Consider the following 19755-nt stretch of genomic DNA (forward strand, 5'->3'; position numbering starts at 1 on the left):
GTCCCATATATTAAACTGATCATCAGTTTCAAAGAAAAATACATGATGAACAATCCACTCATCTCACTGGAGAAAATACCTGTGAGAAGTAGGGGGTAATTATTGTCATTCACTGTAGACATGTTTATAGTGAGAGGGAGAACTAACTAACACTAATGGTGATATTTCATCTCTTAGTGCATCTCTGAGAAACAATGTTCTGGTCCATCCTCTGGGTGGAATAACTGAGAAAATACTTATTTATGCAGACTGACTATATTTGAGCAGATTACAAAACATTGCTTCAAGGAAATAACACAGATCAGAAAATATCCATGTCTTGCTGATGATTAGAAATCAAAGCTGATGATTTAGAAGACATTTGGTTTAAAAGTGAACCTAAAATTATAATATCAGTATGTCTGGGTGATGTGGTGGTCACTGTGGATCCTCAAAAAATGATAGGCTTTTAGAGTGACCCCCGTAGTTTAAAACTAATGGATGGAGAGAGAGAGGGGGGCAGACAGATAGAGAGAGATAGAGAGAAGGGGAGAGAGAGGGAGAGAGAGAGAGAGAGAGAGAGAGAGAGAGAGAGAGAGAGAGAGAGAGAGAGAGAGAGAGAAAGGCTACTAAGTGGACAGACCTCACGTTGAGCTCAGATGAACCTCGGCATCCTTTCCCACGTTGGATCATTTCAGCTCCGTTAAACCTGAGGACCGGCGGAGCAGAGCAAACACACGGTAAGCCCCGTTCTGCTCTATTAAATGACTTTCTTTATCTTCACGAGCCGCTAGGTTATCGAAGTGAAGCATCTTAACGCCTACACAGACGTGACAAGTTTTCACTCTTCTGCCGTCTACTTTATCGTGCAGTTTTTCATTTCGGAGGCTTAGCGACGGCGCGACGGCTTCCAACTGTTTCTCTGTCAGTTTGGAGCTGTTCGCACATAAGCAGAAGCAAACCTTTCGCCTTTTGCCGCAAGTAGCGGCAGATGTTACTAATGCCGTGCGGCTGAGAGAATGGTGTGAAAACGCAAAGCATGTTTTGAGAGACTGAAGTGAGCGCCAAGCTTTGGCAGATGGTACGGTTAATGCCGCGAGGTAACGTTTGTGTATGTGCGCGCGCGCTCGTCCTGTTCGCGCCACACTCACCTGTGCATTTTCTAGCCTCCTTAATTGATGGGGTCGCTGGACCTTGGTTAGGAGCCCACAGCAACATTGTGAGGCATTGCATTCATTATTATAGTTAGTCCAAGTGTGTAAATCACATTAACGTACATCAAGTAGGTCATTTTTCTGGCTTCGTCTAACAAGACAGGGTCACGCTCGGGGCTGTTCACTGTATCTCTACTGGATAGGCTAATAAGTAGTCCTTATGTGAGTGTTCGTCTGTCTTTGTGTGTGTGCGCGTGTGATCAAAGACCAAAGGGGAGCTGCATTGCCATCATTTACTTTGAGACATGTAATGTATTTTCTGTGTTTGCAAAGAAGAAATTATTAGCTCACACACAAATAGCTGCAGACAGAGCATCTCCTCTCCACAGAGGCATTTACATATGACAGAGAAGGACATGGCCAAACACTTGCTCAGCAGAGTTCTTATGCTCTGGTATTACTTAAGGTTAAGCTGTCTTAAGTGTCAAACCTTGACTACAATGAGGTGACTGATGTGCTGAGTACAGTGGGCCTTTCGTCACCCGTCTGATTTGGACAGACCTGAGAGATTTCCATGTGCTCACCGAGCACGCAGTGAGAATGCATGAAAGGTCTATAACCATTAAGATGAATGGCAGTAGGAGAGAAAGCCAGACATGTTCAAATGGAACAGAATCTCGTCTTGGTTGTTTAAAGCAGCCGAGCTGCTCTCCTCCAGAGGGACTTTTACCACCACCTCCACCATACCCCCCATCCATTCCCTCTCTACCTCCATCTCCCATTTTTCCCTATGTAAAAGGCCTGACATGCACAGGCTATTTTTAATAAAAATGAAATAGCCTTGTTGCAGTGAAGCGACTCGATGCAGAGTGAAGTGAGACTGAAACAGCGATTTGCAATTTAGAGCTATGTCACCACTCATCATTCCATTCTGAGCCGGCAACAGCAAATCGTCCTCACGCTTTCATCCTCTATCCCTGCCTTACATTTCACACAGATCTCATACACACTCACACACTAAAGACTTCAAACAACAGTGAATGACACGTACTGCTGGGAGCATGGTTTGGGAGCAAAGCTAGCAGTGAGAAACGTAAGCTGTAAGCTCAGTCTGTGCTAATACACAATAACTGAGGAAGACAAAAGTGCTTTGGAGGAGACACTTCTTGTATTTTGCTAGATTTAAGATGATGGCAAACAGATGCAAATGCTGAACATGAAGCATTACATATGGAATTTGGAATTGGTATAGTTGGGGTGCAAAGTAAAAATAAGAAATTCAAGGGTGAATTTCCTTCTAGGAAGAGATGTCATTAAGAGATTAGTAATTACTGTTACTATTAACTATGATCAAATGCTCAAACTGACTATGTTCTAAAGCTTACTTTTTAGAAAGTAGGTCAGTATCTTCAGTGAGAAAGAACATTGGTTTAATTTATGTATCCTTCATTCCATATGAAGCAAATCAATTTGGATATATCAGAAAATGTTATGGTTCATATTATACAGTGCCATCAAAGGCCTGTGCATTACTATACACTTCATTTGGCCAACTCTGTGCTTATTTGCATTTAAATACATCAAAGCACATGTTTCACTTTAGTCACACAGCAAATGAGCCCATGCACTTTGTCATTTATGTTCTTTAGCCAAAATATTGATTATTTTCATGGCATAGCAGGTCACGTAAAAAAACTTTTTTTTTTAATGTTTTTTTTTCTTTTCCAGAACTTTAACAGTTAAATCTTTCTTCATAAACCTCTTCAAAACAGATTCAGGAAAACTTTATTTTAATATGATTGAAGACTGTACCCATGTGCACCTATGAGTCATGCACTGTTGTGAGTATGTGTGTGTGTGTGTGTGTGTGTGTGTGTGTGTGAGAGAGAGAGAGAGAGAGAGAGAGAGAGGGACAGAGAGATAATGCTTGCCTCCATGCGTGAATAAAGGTGAAAAGCAGATGTCAGTAAATTGACATTCATTGCAGGAAACAGTGAGACAGAATGATGGATCCAAGTAAAACATGGATGGAGAAACTGCGATTACATAGTTTCTATCTTGTTATGCTGCTGACACTTTTCAGTACATCTAATATCAAAGATCCATGGTCTGAATCTGACTCTAATACTAACAAAACTCAGATCATTAAACTTTTGCGAAACGAGGGCAAGTCATTGATTGAATTATTTATGAGTCCAATTAATCTCTTAAGGGGAACTTTTTTCAGTACTGGGCAGTCAGGCATGGGAAGATCATCTTTAGGGATGACATCCATCACCTGCTGTCCAGGCAATTATGTGTGACAAGGAGCAGTAAAGTACCTGAGCTCCACCTCACCGCCAGGCCCTCGGGCTCCAAATTAATTGAAAAATTTTAAGACCACACTTAACTCTCTGAGAATGCCAGAGTGATCAATAACAGGATTCAGACACGACAGCAATGACAAAAGGAATGAGAATTATGTGAACAACAGCATCTTGTATAAAAGAAATTCTTCTTTTTACATGAATTCTTATCAGACCGTAAGAGTCTCTGTGCAAAACTCACAGCTATTTTTACAGCTGCTTGCAAAGAGCTCAGATTAGCAAACAGAGCTGTTCAGCAAACAGAAAAAAAGATACAAATCTGTCTCAAAGTATCAAGCCTCCTCTGTAGAGGATAATGAGTAGGATGTCAAGTTCCCGTTGTCTTTTCAATTATGACTTTCGCTTTCACTGTTTGTTGAAGCTCTTGCATCCCATTTTAATGAATATAGTCAAGATCACATATGTCCTCCCTCAGGTGATCCTGTGCAGCATGTGTACTGCATGGGAAAATGTGAAAAATAAAGGCGAAATGAAGAAAGAACTGAAGGCGAAACTCTGGGGAGAAGAAACCTGAAGCAGGAGGCAACACACAGTATAACAACACAAGATGGACCATCATGAAAACCTGCATCTGATCAGCCATTCATCAGTTATGATTTGAAACAAACTCATAAGTTAATCTTAGCAATGGCAGCCCATGTTGTGCTTCTTTTTCTTTTATTCTGTAAAGGGGAAGGAAGTGGCCTTTCAGTGGCTGGTGGCCTTTTAGAGGAAGAGCAGGATTTGCAAGTAATATCAAGTGAAAGACAACAATTTTTACCTCATCCAGAGTCCATGGAAAACTTTTTTGTGAATTTTAAAGAGTTGGAAAGCCCGCTCCATAATGCAAAGGATGGTGTTAGAACCCTGCCAAACGTGGCTTTGAAATTAAAGGAGGTCAAACCTAACGATTTTGACTTTGAGGACAACATAGCGAGGCAAACAGACATACTCAAATATCCTGAATCTGCTGCCAAATCCCTAAGACGTAAACATAGCCCTGAACTCACTCTGAACCATGAGAAAAGAAGCAATTTGACTAATGGAGAGGTTGAAGGTGTAATTAATGCTCACACTCTAGCGCCGAGTTCAGAGGAGGAGTACGCTCTCCAGCCTGAGCTCCATTTGGAGACAGGTGTCAGTGACGTTCTGCCCAAGAGGACATGGGACCGCTCTAAATGGGTCACAGAGTCTGAAGACAGCCGGTTGGGGCTGTACCTGCCGCGAGCAGAACCTCGCTCTCGCTCTCGCCACCGGAGAAGCTGGCTCTGGAACCAGTTCTTTGTGATTGAGGAGTACAGAGGACCCGAACCTGTGCTCATTGGACGGGTAAGCTGTTGTCACTGCCTCCCTGTGAATAACCTCTGTCTAACTGCATGGAGTTATATTTGTGTCTCAATTCTGAGAACACAGTGGGACATTCTGACCACAGGAAAATATTTTTCCAAGCATATAAAATATATCTTGTAGAGCGAGTAATTTAATTTGAGCAAGCAAAACTCTATTCTGCTCAATACATTTATTTATGTGTTTCATAATTAAATGTATTTGTGAGCCATTATCCAGATAAGTGCATAATGATAACCTCTTTAACTCAGTTAGACTCATTTCCCCTCCCAATTGCTCTGTGTGCTCACCAACCCATTGGACACTCACTCACAGTGTCTGTCTTGCTCTCAACACTCTGCCTGCACACTCCATGGATGCATTATGGGAACTAGATAGGGGACCCAGTGATGTTGCCCACTCACTTGAATTAAAATTCTTTTCTGAGCATAAGACAAAAAAATTTCCTGGATTCCAGGTTTGCTTCTGCACTGTGTATCTCACTACAGTTTTGCATTAATGTTTCTCTCACTGAACCCGCCCACTCTGGCCCACTCGGCCCATAAACTTTGGAATGATCATGTGCAAATAAAAATTGTTTTTCTGGGCTCTTGGGAAGTCTTACAAATATATCTCCATGGTTTAAAAGTTCATAATACAAAGAGTATCGTGGTCTATGGGGACATGTGGCATAATCCCAATCAATCCAACTATCGTAGCAGGTGTTTTTATTTGGTTTTATTTATTTATTTTATGTTTAGCACAGTTAAAACAAATGGTATATGGTCTGTTTTTGGTCTGTTATGGCCTATGACTGAACTCGGAACTCAAATTTTCTTTCTGTTAATTCCCTCCAGTTTTTTTCTTCATTTTTATTCTTGCCTCTGTGTGACTATAAGGCAGATTCAAAGAGCATCTGCAAATTTTTCACTCAAGTTGAAAATTTGCTCCTGGTTCTGTCTGAACAAATCAAGTTGAGTGAGCAAATATGAGAATGCACAGAGCAGACATGTTAAGAGAAAGACAGACACTGTGAAGTGTCCAAAGGTCAGGGACATTGACAGAGTGAAGCAAATTGTGTGCTCTGGATATTAGCAAACATGCAAATACATTTATTGAGAATCAAATCAATATAATTTTCTGTGTTTGCAAAAATCCTCAAAGGGTCCTATGACAAACTCGGCAATGAACTCCATATAATTGCAATCTTTGAAGTTCTTCCACTTGTCCTGTCACATACTTGAGTTTTTACAGTGGTCACACCAGAAACCTTCAGCTGCTGTCCGTGTTGCAACACAAAAAGTGTCCGAGATGATTTAATCCACTGCACACCTGAACCATTCAGATCCCAAGGGTTTACTTGTAGCATTTTACAGTCAGGCGCTCTACACTAATGCAGCTGCTGGCAGCTACAGTATACTCAGAGGATTATATCAGCTGTAACGCTAACAGGGAATGCAGCCAACCACTTTGTAGCTAGCAGTATACTTTATGGTGGCAGTCTAGATTGGATTCTTACCAGTTCAGTATACACCTCATAAATGTTTAATCTTTCTCTGGTTGTTACTGATACAGTCAGGGAGGGGCGTTAAGGCAATCAGTAAACACAGCAGACTGCTCATTCCTCTGCAAACATGATCTCGATGTTGGTATTCATGTAATAAAACATCCCTGCATTTTGGAAGCATGTTTTCTCTCAGAAGCAGTTCAGTTCATTTGCCAGAACTGTTATTATCTTTTCAAACCTTTTGCCAGAGCAAGGCATGAGGTGACTTATCAGCACTTCAAATCACAGGTACCTCAACCGGTGCGAAAGAGAATTTGGCTGCCAAAGAAAGTAGTGTGAAACAGATACAAGCCCGGGGGTGGATGTACTGCATGAGTGAGAGGAGGGGAAAATACAGATTACAGAGTAGGAGAGAAAGTGACAAAGCAATTGGAAGAGACAATTTCCTCTTTTTCCAGCTTTCTTTGTACAGGGCGGATAAATTTCTTCCCCACCGCCAGAGTGTTTTTCCATGCTGACTGAAGCACAGCAGGACTGAGCCAGCAATTAGATAGTGAAGAGAGGAGAGCTTGAAGGATAGAAAGAAAGATGGAGTGTGTGTGTGTGTGTGTGTGCGTGTGTGTGTGCGCGTGTGCATGCGGGTGCATGTGTGTGTGTGTGTTTGTGTGTGTTGGGGGCAAAGAGCAAGGGAGCGAGATAGTCGCAGACTCTGACAAAGATGTCTCTCGTGGTGAAGGGTGGGATCAAAATCGAAGCTAGCTTTAAGGAAGAAAGGAGGGAGAGAAGGATGTGGGTGTAGGGATGAATAAAAAACCCTGAGTCTCTTATCTAGCAATTTGTAGGGTATGCTATCATGAGTTTCTATAATCCCCAACTTTATCCTCCAAGACACACACACACACACACACAGAGACACATACATACACATTAAGTGTACACTAATCTTATATTTTCTCCTGGTTTCTGCCTGCATGCCATGCAGCGTGTGTGAATTACACTTGCATATGAGCACATGTTGTTAACATGCATTATGCTAGAATGTATAGATATTTTCAAGTAAACATCTGTCTTAAGCATACAAATGATTTTGCTAATTGTACACACATACACACATCATGATGTAGGCAGTTAATTTTGCTCTGTTTCTCTGTTTCACAAAATACAAATTCCATGTAACAGAACGAATATTCCTTCAAAATAATTTCCTGTAAGTTTGTAAACAGTCATTGTTGCAGTTAAATTAAAATTAAGGCTTTAGTTCTCATGAGTGTCCGAGGTCCACAGCAGAGCTTGTGAGTAAGCCTTGTGGATTATGAGTATGTGCAGATGTGCCTTAAGGGTACAGAAATGTGAAGGTTCCTGGTCAGAAAGCTCAGTGTGATGAAGGCTGAGTAATCTCTTTAGCTTTCTATTTCCGTGTGTTTGGCCTTTTACCTATCTAGATCACACTAATATCCTCTCTGCCATTGTATACCAAACGAGTATTCTGCACCAGAGAGCAAAACAGATAGAGAGATGGGGGATGAGAAATGTGAGCAGATGGGCATTCTGTGTAACTGAGGTAACTTGATGAAAACAGAGAGACACAAGGACAGGAGAAGGGTGGTTTAAAAGGTACGGGGAAGACAGGCAGATGGATTTAAAAGGGAATGGACAGATGGGTAAGAGGCAGGAAGATTTGCAGATGGATACTACCCATGTTAACAGACTGCATCTGTGAACATACATGTAGGGCACGTGCAGGGCCACTGTCCACAATGATATGGTTTTGCCTTGAACAAAACCCCAATGTTATGTTTGGTCCAGTGAGTTAATGAGCTCTATGCATCAGTACTCATCCTGGTCCCATATTCATCCTTCCACACCTGGTGCCATTCATTTCAGATTCACTGAATGCATGCTGTCTTTACATGAATCACCCATTTCACTCAGCCATGTTTGCATATTTGCCAGACAAATTTATGAATGTTAATGAGCGATACCTGCAAGCTGTGTGTGGACGTGACGTTGCCTATAGGTGTTGCAGTTATTTACTCTGCTTTTTTATTTTCCAGCTGCACACAGATATGGACAAAGGAGATGGCCGCACTAAATATATGTTGGAGGGAGAGGGAGTGGGCTCTGTGTTTGTTATTGATAGCAACACAGGCAACATACATGTCACCAAATCACTAGACCGCGAAGAGAAGGACCAGTACCGTCTCATTGCAACAGCTACGGACCGACAGACAGGCCGAGCCCTGGAGCCATCCTCTGAGTTCATCATCAGAGTGCAGGACATCAATGACAATCCGCCCGTCTTCCCCAATGAACCTTATGTTGCCATGGTGCCGGAGATGGCCAACATAGGTAGGACACCAGAGAAACATTAAAGTGGTACTCGACCCAAAATCTTGAAAGGTGGCTGTAAAATGCTAGTAGTGTGCTCTGTAGGGTGCAGTGGCTATGGTCACCTTGAATTTGTTGAGCTTACAATGGATTCCAATGGGAACAAGTTTTCACAGCAAAGCTAGACTATGACTATATCTAATTTATTCATTTGCTACTCCCTATAAGATAGATAATTAATAGCATATATTAAGAAGGAAACTGAAATTTCAACACATAATTTAGCATCTTCACTAACAGGTGTAATTTGATAATAATTAGTAATTATAATAAAATAACAATATAAATAGTAAGTGCATGTAAGGAGTGTTTTCAAACACAGACAAAAGGTCTTTAGAGCTACATGCTAATGTCAGAATGCTAACATGTTTGCTGTGACAGACTAAAATGCTAATGTTTAGCAGGTATTATTTAACATTCTCACTCTCTAACCAAAGTTATAATGAGGGAGACATGAATGGAATCGATCTCATTCATCCTTTAGGCATGATGAATGTTGGCACAAAATATCACAGCAGCTCATCCAACAGTTGCTGAGATATTTCAGACACTCACACACCGACATTGCCATCTCCAGAGACATGCAGCCAGCCAGACTACAATAATTTTGACAAAGATCGATAGAAACTTCTCAACCTACTTAGGTCTGCCACTAAAGATTTTTTTAATGAAATAATCTTAATTTTTTTGTTTTTAAATTGTCAGAAAATAGTGAAAAATGTCCACCGCAACTTCCAGGATCCCAAGAAGAGAACAAAGTAGTTGTGGATTAATCTTCTGTCAGTTACTCAGAAAATCACTGAAGCTTACTACTGCATCATTATTGACTTCACTGCTGTCCAAACACATTCTCAGCATCTTGCAAACAATCACACCAGAATGGAGCTAAATACACTGCTTCTGGCAGAGCTCCAGAGATTCAAGGGCAATTGCTCAACAAGAAGACAGGGTATTTAGTCATATTTTGTCTCAAAGACATATGTTGTGAAGATACTGCGCATCCGGATAGACAGCAGAGAAGTGCTTTATCCTTTTAATCCTGCAGATGTAAGTGTTTGGTATTCTATAGACAGATTTTGTGTTGAGTATCACTTTAAGCTTATGAATCAGCCACCAGCTTTAATCATTATACTTTTAAAGGGCTGTTTGACTTATCACCTTTGTCACTTCCTCTCTTTCACAGGCACGTCCATAATCCAAGTCACAGCCAGAGATGCTGATGATCCGACATATGGAAACAGCGCCCGGCTGGTATATGCCATTACCCAGGGCCAGGACTATTTCTCAGTGGATCCTCAGACAGGTCTGGTCACAGCCACACATGCATCCCCCGAAAGCTGTTTACTATTAAATGCTTCTGCAGCTGGTGATTACATTTCATACATAAATCCCAGTGCTCTGCTTAGAAATCATATGTTGCATCTTTGCTACCATATGTCCAATGTGGATAAGAACATGTTAACTCACATTTTATATGATCCATTCTGAATCAGAAATGGCCTGGAGTCATATGTTTTTCAATGTCCTCGTTCTAAAATGTATGCATCTGGCTCACTTTGATGGTAATTTCAAGAGACGTCGTGTCACTATGAAATCTGTTGCTGTTGTGATTTTTGCTCCATGTCACGCTCTCCTCTCCACCAGGCGTCCTCCGGACAGCAGTACCTGACATGGACCGAGAGACTCGGGATGAATATCTGGTCGTCCTCCAGGCCAAAGACATGGGTGGGCATCTGGGCGGATTATCGGGGACTACAACCATTACTGTGAAGCTTACTGATGTCAACGACAACCCCCCTCACTTCAGAAGGAGTAAGCACTGCTATCAGATCAGCGCTTTACTGTCGGCTTTCAGTCTCTGTAGCTGTAGAGTGTGTGTGTGTGTGTGTGTGTATCTGTGTGAATAAAGATTAAAATGATTAAACATCTTGTAATGACATTTGTGACAGCAGTCTGATATTTTTTACCTCCTTTGGGTCTTGCTTATCTTGACAGGTGGAAGATAAGATTTAAGTTCTAAAGTAGCTAAACAGCTTGTCAGTCATGTGTTGTACTTTTATTTGATGCATTCATTCCAATCATTGTTTTTAACATCAGGAGGAATAACATAACCTTTGCCAGGATGAGTGGCATTAACATTCATATAAACACTCCCATTTGGTCCCTGAGATTCAAATGGACTGTGCCGTGGCATAGAAGAGTGAAAGATCATGTTTGCTTTTTCTTATCCAAGCTTTTCCCTGTTCCATGCTATTAATATTTCATCTTAAAGTTCAGTGCTTTCTGCTTCAATAGACAGTAAAATCACTGCAGAATGTGTCTAACACTTTGAGACATATACCACATTTCTCTATATACTACCTCTCCTGTTTGCTTTTTCCCCTCTTTCTTACTTCTTCTTCCTGACAGTCACTGCTTACTGCCATTCATCTTAATGTTTAAAGCCCTCTTTCCTCTTGTTGATATATTGTGCTGCAATACAGTACTTTATAGAAGCAATTTAATATTTCCAAATGCCAACAGTGCGTTATTTATTTGCTGATATCTGACTATATCTTCCCTTCCTCACCACCTCTACTCTAGGTCATTATTTTCTGTTTGACAATAATGCAACTATTTATGCAAACGGCTCATTTAGTATGCTGTTTGAATGCAAGGGGTCTGGTTTTTAAACGATCTTCATGATGTGGGGGGTTTGAATGATTAACAATCAGCAAGGTAGTGCTGCTCTGATTAAAATGAAAGCATTGCTCTGAATTTGCAGCCTGTTGTGGTGCAGCATTGTAAGCAATGTGAGAGGTCAAAATATGATGCAGTAAGACTTGAAAAAGATCAATGACTGCTAAAAAATAAAAAAATAATTCATCAAAGCTTTAAGTAATAATAATTTTCATTTGAATAAATGAAGTCATTATCTATCACTGAATGGGGAAACATAAAGACTGAGTGAACTTATAGCCCACTAATGATAGCCTTTGTCTTTGCATGATTACAAACTGACTGAGCTAACGCAACAGACAATCTTTGAGTTAAGCAGCATATTTTTCTTTTATTCATTTCTGCTAACAAGACATCGCACAGGCGACGCTGTGTGGATCAGTTATCGCTTAACAGCATAGGTGCCACCAAAGTGAAGAAATGAGATTTGAGATTGTTACTTAAAATTCTCTTGATTCATTAACAACATAATGGGGCAGATAACTATTGCATTTCTATGCAATGTGTGTGTGTGCGTGGACATGTATTCCCTTAGCTGTGTCGTCAAAAATCTGTCACATTGTGAGGACCCGCCTTACTTATTGGGACAAAACACAAGTCCCCACAGTGTAAATCATTAAATATTAGGATGAATACATGCATTAAGGTTAGGCTGAGGTTAGGGTTAGGATTTGGCAAGTAAAGTTTATTGTTGGTTATGAATGTAAGGAAATGGAAATGAATGTAAGTCTATTGTTATCTAGGGATTAAACAAAGAAACCAGAGCAACAATTATTCATTGCTTTCATTATCTTGTGATTAGTCTGCATTCAAGTGCAGATATTTGTTTATGGAGATCAAATTTTTGAGTACCCGTGCTAATATTAATAAGACCAAAACCAAGGCTAAGAGTTTACAGTCATGCTATAGCTTCTCTGTGACACTGTACCTCAGCACCTAAACAAGCATTCCCTCAACTTTAGCCACCAGCATAGCTAAGCCCAAGGGAGATCGCTTCTAGCGCAATTCCATTGTAAAAGATGAGGGACAAACTCTGAAACTCTCAAAAATACATTTGAAAGCTAACGTGAGGATTCAGCAGTCTGAGTTATTTATATTAAATGGGTATCTTCAAGTGTTAGTCTTTTTGATACAAAATTGCTTCAACACTGCTGCTCAGCAAAAAAAAAAAAAAAATTATTGAGAGGGAATATACTGTATCTTTGGAAGATACTCAATTGATTTTTTACTGAACATTGTGGATTTGAACATTGGAGTTCATCCATTATCTCTTCCACTGGAACTGCATTTGGAAGGATCTCTTTACAGCCAGCTTACTCCGACCAATAACTCTTCCAGTGTACATTTATACTGGCAAGTGAGTAATGAATTAAGATTAAAATTCTGAAAATATGACCCAGTCAAGTCTAGTATACCGTTATTATCAGCTTGCCTATATATAGGACACAGCACAAATGAATAGCTGTTCTCCATGGGCATGTTGCAACATGGACATGTTAAAGGACAAAATCTGAAGACAATATTTAAAAGGACAAATCTTATTCCTGTAAAACTAGTCAAAAATAATATTAATGAAAGTCATAATAGCCACAAGCATTATGTTAATAACAAATGTTTTTGACACAAAATTGAGCCAGAAGCCATCCCGCTGTGAAGTTTATTTTTTCACAGTGCTGAGAACCATTACATTTATTGTTTTCTTCTCTGCAGGTGCTTGGTCATTCTCTGTGTCTGAGCTCGCAGCACCAGGTGTGGAGGTGGGCCGTCTCACTGCCACTGATCCTGATCTGGGAGAAAACGCACAGCTGGAGTTTACTATCCTGGACACTGAGGAGGCAGAAATATTCAATCTGACTGGAAGAGACAAAGAGGCTGTTATTGTGCTGAACAAGGTAATGAGATGCCAGTACAGACACAGCCTGTGTTTACAGCAGCTTTAGTTCATTCCGAACACAGGTTTTCATAATAGCTAAGAAGAATCTACACGTAGGTGGTTTTCCTTAAATGGCCTCATAATGAATAAAAATCTAATGTGCAAGATTTCTGGGGATGAAATGAATTTGCTTTGGCATGGTGTTGCAAATAAATTTCATTTCATCATGTAAACATTTCATTACTCCACTCAAACACATTCTGTTGTTAAACGGTTCAGACTCCCAAGGCTCTGCACAAGCAATTAATGAGCAACAATGAACTAATAAGCAGCTGTTGTGAAAAATTGTAGCTCATTTGAAATGAGTAGATCATGCTGTACACAGCCAGTGTGAATTTGTCTTTTCTCTTTAAAGGGTATAACGGCTTTTGGGCATTCAAAAGTGAAATCTTGAATCAAGAGATTGCAGAGGGAGATGCAACAAGAGGCTGATGATTAATCACCCAAATTTGAAAAAAGGAACAACTCCAAATGGAATTTTGTATATTATAGAGAGTGATAAGATGAGATACTCAAGATTAGTATTGTATGTGGGAAGAACTATAAAGCATATATAGCGTACATATGAATCACACATGAGACCTTTAACGAAGTATAGCCTATAGATTGAGGCTGCTTTATTCTTCATCCAACAGCTGCTGGATTATGAGAGCTGCAGTTCATACACTTTCTCTGTGGAAGTTTCCAACCCTATCGTGGATCCCCGATACCTAAGGAAAGGTCCCTTTAAGGACCAGGCAACAGTGCGGGTCATGGTCCTTAATGCTGATGAGCCTCCGCAGTTCTCCCAGGTTCGGTACCATCTGGACGTGTCTGAGAACTGCCCCCCTGTCTGCTCTGTTGGACGGGTCTATGCTGTGGACCCAGACACAGGACAAAGCACCAACATCAGGTAGTTATTAGACCATCGCTCACTCATTTGGTCACTCACACGCTCACTCAGGGCTCTCTTAACTATGTTTTTCCTTCCCCTTCTTGCCTCTTTTTGTATCCCAGGTACTCCATCGATCCTCAGTCAGACCCTGAGGCTCTGTTCCGCATCGCCTCTGACACAGGCTTTATCAGCACAGTGATGGAGCTGGACCGAGAGGAGGAGCAGTGGCATAATATCACAGTCATCGCCACACAGAGGGGTATGTCAGCCTCTCTGCCCTTGGGCGCAATGAGCAGCAGAGCTTACCCGAGTCATATTTCTCTGAGAGCACCGTCTGGACTTGGAAATTCAAGTGGAAAGTGAAAATGATAGAAATTCGGTGATAATTTCACCATTAATGTTGGTTTCCTTTTCTTTCAGACAATCCCAATCTTGTGTCAAGGGTTGTGGTTGCCATAGAGACACTAGACCAGAATGACAATGCGCCGGAGTTGGACAGGCAGTACACAACGTCAGTGTGTGACTCCAGTGCCCCCGGTCAGGTCCGTTCTTGTTTTGTTTTTGTTTTTTTTAGGCTCATGTAAAATTAAAAACATCAACGCTGGATTAAGTGTCACCAAGAATGAAAACTACAGGGAGATAATTACATCATGTAAATACACTGAATGAAAGAAAATATGTTGATAATAGATAGTTTCAAAAGAGGTGTTGATTTTAAAAAATAAAATCATAACTTTAAAAGAGTTCTTCTACTTATATACATTTGAAACATCACATTTTGCAGTGCCACCTATTTAGATTTAGATTCCCTAAAGGTAAAACTAATAGAAATGCAAAAACGTAAAATTTAAGTCCATCCTGATCTGTGTTACTCAGGTAGTTCAGGTTCTGCGAGCCATTGACAGGGACCAAGGAGGACAGGACACCCCAATCCACTTCAGCATCCCTCCTGAGTCCAGCTCTGCCCTCAACCTCACCATCCGTGAAACTGGAGGTTACACCTATTAGCTGTCTTTATATCTTTCATATTCAAGCCAGAAACATGACACCAGTCAAGATCGGTGCAAGCTTTTTTGTGCAGTGACCATGTTTGATGTGTGTGTTGTTTTTTGTTTTTGCCACATTATCAGGTGTGACAGCCAGTCTGGTGCTCCAGTCAGCCTTGGAGCCACTCCCTGGCTTCTCCTCATCCTTACTCACCCTGTATGTGCCAGTTGTGCTGCGCGACGGGGCCTCGGGTCTGACCAACACTGGCACAGTCACTGTGACCATTTGTCCCTGTCTGCGAGGAGGTATGCAGACAGAGGATAGGGGGAGACAGAAGGACAGGAGATGGGAGAGACACATGATTTGTCTCCCTGTGCCGTCTGCCTCGACATCTCTTATATTCAGTTTGGTCACCTTGCTGGCCATGCTGGCTTGTGTCACCACTCTGCTTGGTAAGTCAGATCAGTTCTCTGGGGACTTTGAAGCACTATAAATGTGCTGTGTTTGTGAATTTTTGTTTGCTTGTTTGGGACTTTTTGCAAGATGCTGAGCAGTTGTGTCAGGGTGCTTCTGAAAAGTCTGAAGAGTATGTGGTCATGTGTCTCCTCTTTGCCCTTTAGTGGTGTGTGCACTCTCGCTGTCATTGCGCCATCAGAAGCGAGACTCCCACTCACCCTTCGAGGAGGATGATGTCAGGGAGAACATCATATCCTATGATGATGAGGGGGGAGGGGAAGCAGACACCGCAGCTTTTGACATTACAGCGCTGCAGAGCATGCACAGAATACAGCACATGCACAACAACAGAAACATGTGAGCTGTTCCTAAAAATAAAAAAATTAAAAGTTTATCCTTGCGATGGTGGCTTGTGGGAGTGTGTGCGTGTTTGTGTGTGGCTGTGTGCTTCTCTGACATTTATCTCTTGGCACAGATGGTACACCCAGCAGAATCCGCCAAGGGCCAGGACGTACAGCTGGAGCCGTAACCCACGCCCCAGCCTGGACCCTCAGCAGCGGCCAGGCTCAGCTCCACTCTATGGACGCCTCTGCTATGGCATCCACACGCTGCCTGTTCTCAGAGATTATCCAGCTGGGCCACTGGAGGCTGGTCTGCAGCTAACTCAGCTGACCCATGGGCTGACCGGAGGTCATGTTGGCAATTCCCTTGTCATCCAGAACCAGAGCACCTTTGAGCCTCCTCTGCTCTCTTCTGAAATGAGCCCTGGCTGTTACGAAGCAGAACACATGCTGCCAAAGAGCAAAATCCCAGATAGAAATGAAGGCAATGAAGCAAACCCTACTGACACAAAAGAGAATCAGGAACAGGCCAAGGTCAGATTCTAATACTAACAGATGAAAATACGTAGCAGTGACACAGATGCAAATGAAGACCATAAGGATTTGAATCATGTAACCAAGTTAAAAATAGTGTTTCTCTGTAACATAGCCTGAAGTGTTTATGACTAAATACTCAACAGTGTCATGCGTCAGAAACTCATGGATGCAGTTTGATCAGATTCATTGACAGTGAGTGTAACAACATACCATCTGTCATCAGATTTGTATTCACATTTTGCTGATTCCTGACTAGTGCACAGAAGTAAATGACACCATGTTTATTTGATTCAAATCATAATGGCCTTTTTTGCTTGCACACATTTATCATTGCATGTGTGTCACAATCATGTAATATCTTCCTCCTCTTTCTTCTTCCCTTTTACAGATAAACCCAACAGGAACCAGCCAGTCAGCAGCAGCCAGAAACACTGCGAATCTGACCCAGTGTGACCCAAATGAGTCTTTATGCCAAAGTCACACCAGCTCCTTGTCAAACCAGCAAGAAGGGCGACCGGGATCATCACAGACTCAGTTCAGCACTGGACCCACCAGCTGCACATTAGATGACATTGATACTGAGTCCTCTATTCCCTCTGTTTCAGAGCAAAATTATTCAAATAGCAGTCAGATCAACCCTTTAAACCCTCCTGTTTACCTGACAGGAGACACATACAGCATTGTGGGCTCGCTGAATCCGAACAACAGAGGGACGTGTGGGAACGGGACTAGCGGCGGCATGTTGTACCCAGCGGGAGTGCAGCTACTGAACATGTGCAGACTCCAGAGAAAGGATTTGACCCCACAGCCTTTGTCCTTACCTGGAGGGTTGTTTGGTAACAACAGAGGCTGGGCTGGCGGGGCGGAGCCTGCAAGAGCAGAAGGCACCAACCCGCAGCCTCTCCACATGGAAGACCTCCTGAATATCCGTCTAGATCAGGTCACCTTTGACCTGTCGCAACCGCCCTATGACTCACTGCAGACTTATGAGTTTGAGGGCCGTGATTCAAGGGCTGAGTCACTGAGTTCACTGGAGAGCGATGGAGAGAAGGACGAGGGGCGAGTGGTGGGAGGGATGGAGGAGTTAAACCAGAAGTTTCAGAGGCTGGTGGAGATTATTAGAGAGAGGGAGAGGGAGAAGGAAGGAGAAGGAGGAGAGACACAAGTGGCCGAGAGAGAGGAGACTGCAGAGAGTTCTCTTGATAAGACTCATAAACAAAAGGAGGACAAAGTAAAAGAACAGCAAAAATGGGATTTCTAGACTGCAATGAAAGAAAAGTTAGAGAGAGGAGATCTCTCTTGACAATGACGGATTTAAACACAGCAGGGGTGGAAAAATACACAGCCCCTGACAGAAATCTCCCTCCACCCTTGCCAGGAAAAGTCTAGGAAGCTGACAAAATAGTAAAGATTTGTGGTGGAATCAGTGCACAGCATATAGTTTTCACCTCCACTGTGTCTATAAAGTGCATATGGAATCACTTTTCACACTGCTCTTGTAACTGATATTAATAATGCACTTGGGCTTTCAAAGCTAAAGTTATAAAAAATTAACTTTTTTTGAAATATTGATTCTCAGCCCTGAAAGCTGCATTGTTAGAAAATAGGCCTCATCAAATATTGACCAAAATTGTGATATTTAATATTGATAGTTTAATAGGGACACATTCACTAGAAGTAACTGGAATTTGAATGGAACATTTGCATCTGAATTGGAGAGTTTTCAAACCACACAAGCATACAGTAATGTAGGCGTACACTGCCACGTGCTCACAGAGCCTCTTCGATGAGTCTTAAGTGTATACATTTATATTCTGTAGCTCTGTAGAGAGAGTTAAACTCCAGCAAGTAGTCACCATAATGGTAGCAACAACCCGCTCACTATGCAATTTGTGCACAGTTAGAAATGATTAGCTTGTCACTGTCAAAGATGTTGTGAAAGTACAGTAAATAATGTCATTATGTAGAAAAATATCAACTTCTGCTTTTGTGGTCATTGCTCAAGAATGGTCAGTCTTTTGGAAGGTATTCAGTGGAATCCACACCGGAAATTAAGCACCTGGTTTTACGTTATTAAACTGTTGCAGACTTAAAATATACAATGCTCCCCATAATTTCACCCACACAAGGTTATTTATAATTGACTATTGTGTTTGCGTCTGCTTGTCTAGAATTATCTCCAAAGGCTTATTTATCCCTGGCGTTTTAAAAAGACAAAATTAGGCAAAAGCCATTATGCGATGCAGTACACACAGGCATTGTTCTTGTGATGAGCCCCAGAACACAGAGGCAGCAGCAAAACGATCGTTATTTTAAGATTGCGTAATGTTATTCGGGCAATCATTTGACTCATTCCTATAGCTATTGCAAAGTTCCTCTATTATTCAGAAGGTGTCAGGATTAGTGAGTAAAATAATGAAATTATTTACAATAATATGTAAATAATGACTTTTAGCAATTATTCACGCTTCCTATCTTACTCTACAGTGGGAATTTGGGTTTTAATCAGCTGTCGCTATAACAAGATTGCGATGCTTTCAGACTATATTTGAGAGAAAATCTTTGGCGTCCTGACAAGAAAAATGAGGTGTAAAACAGACTGGACTCCTCAGGCAAGAGAATGAAATGCAGAGGGAAAGGAGTGGGATATTACATCAAGTGCCAAGTGATAGAACTAGTCATCACCACTCGGCATTATTGTCAGCACACAGTGGGTATCTGGCATAATACTGATTACAGCAGAAATATCGTTGTGCAAATGACTAAGACATAAGACATCCTCAACTAGAGACCAGGGACAGTTTTAATTTAACAATGAACTAAATATAGACACGAGTTAGAAGTCTTTCTGTATTACCACTTCAAAAAAAAAAAGTTGGACCAGAATAGAATAACAGTAAATTAAAATACGTTTGAAATTCAAATGTTTAAAAGATGTATTGCCATTCACACAGACTTTAAAGAATGCCATGAAAAGAGCTATGAAGTGGAGGACAAGCAGCATCTGTCCAGGCAACTGCAGCTGATATGCCCATGGTGCCACCTAATGTTAAGCAGATCAATTGCATCTGTGCCACTGCCTGAGCAGTAAATTGTCATCTGGCAACACAGCAGGAAATAGTGGTGCATGCGGTGGTGGTGCAAACACAACAGAAAATAGAAACCATAGTTCCTTGTAAATGTGTAAAGGCAGGACTAGTTTGATTCATT

General features: G+C 41.4%; 1 protein-coding gene across 3 annotated transcripts; it reads left to right on the forward strand.

Annotated features, from left to right (window-relative positions):
• The first annotated feature begins 597 nt into the window (after positions 1-597).
• On the forward strand, positions 598-19031 carry LOC124060877 (cadherin-24-like). 3 transcript variants are annotated; one of them, XM_046392245.1, is made up of 14 exons: positions 598-719; positions 3915-4807; positions 8366-8660; positions 9883-10002; positions 10344-10511; positions 13128-13309; positions 13986-14242; positions 14347-14483; positions 14645-14766; positions 15101-15218; positions 15355-15663; positions 15832-16024; positions 16143-16542; positions 16934-19031. In XM_046392245.1, exons 2-14 carry the CDS (start codon positions 4127-4129, stop codon positions 17804-17806), a joined length of 3855 nt encoding a protein of 1284 aa, XP_046248201.1. In that variant the 5' UTR covers positions 598-719; positions 3915-4126; the 3' UTR covers positions 17807-19031. The 3 variants fall into 3 exon arrangements, with proteins under 3 accessions (XP_046248201.1, XP_046248202.1, XP_046248200.1); XM_046392244.1 differs by lacking the exon at positions 598-719 and adding an exon at positions 1121-1355; XM_046392246.1 differs by lacking the exon at positions 3915-4807 and having other exon boundaries at positions 604-719.
• The last annotated feature ends 724 nt before the right edge of the window (positions 19032-19755 follow it).

This window comes from Scatophagus argus, chromosome 6 (assembly GCF_020382885.2).
Source record: "Scatophagus argus isolate fScaArg1 chromosome 6, fScaArg1.pri, whole genome shotgun sequence".
Classification (NCBI taxonomy): Eukaryota; Metazoa; Chordata; class Actinopteri; family Scatophagidae; genus Scatophagus; species Scatophagus argus.

Excerpts from the sequence above, each read along its gene's own strand:
- LOC124060877 (XM_046392245.1), top strand. The coding sequence starts at position 4,127 with ATGGCAGCCCATGTTGTGCTTCTTTTTCTTTTATTCTGTAAAGGGGAA. Across the intron at positions 10,512-13,127 it reads CCCCCCTCACTTCAGAAGGA|GTGCTTGGTCATTCTCTGTG; the intron begins GTAAGCACTGCT and ends TCTTCTCTGCAG. Across the intron at positions 14,484-14,644 it reads AGTCATCGCCACACAGAGGG|ACAATCCCAATCTTGTGTCA; the intron begins GTATGTCAGCCT and ends CTTTTCTTTCAG.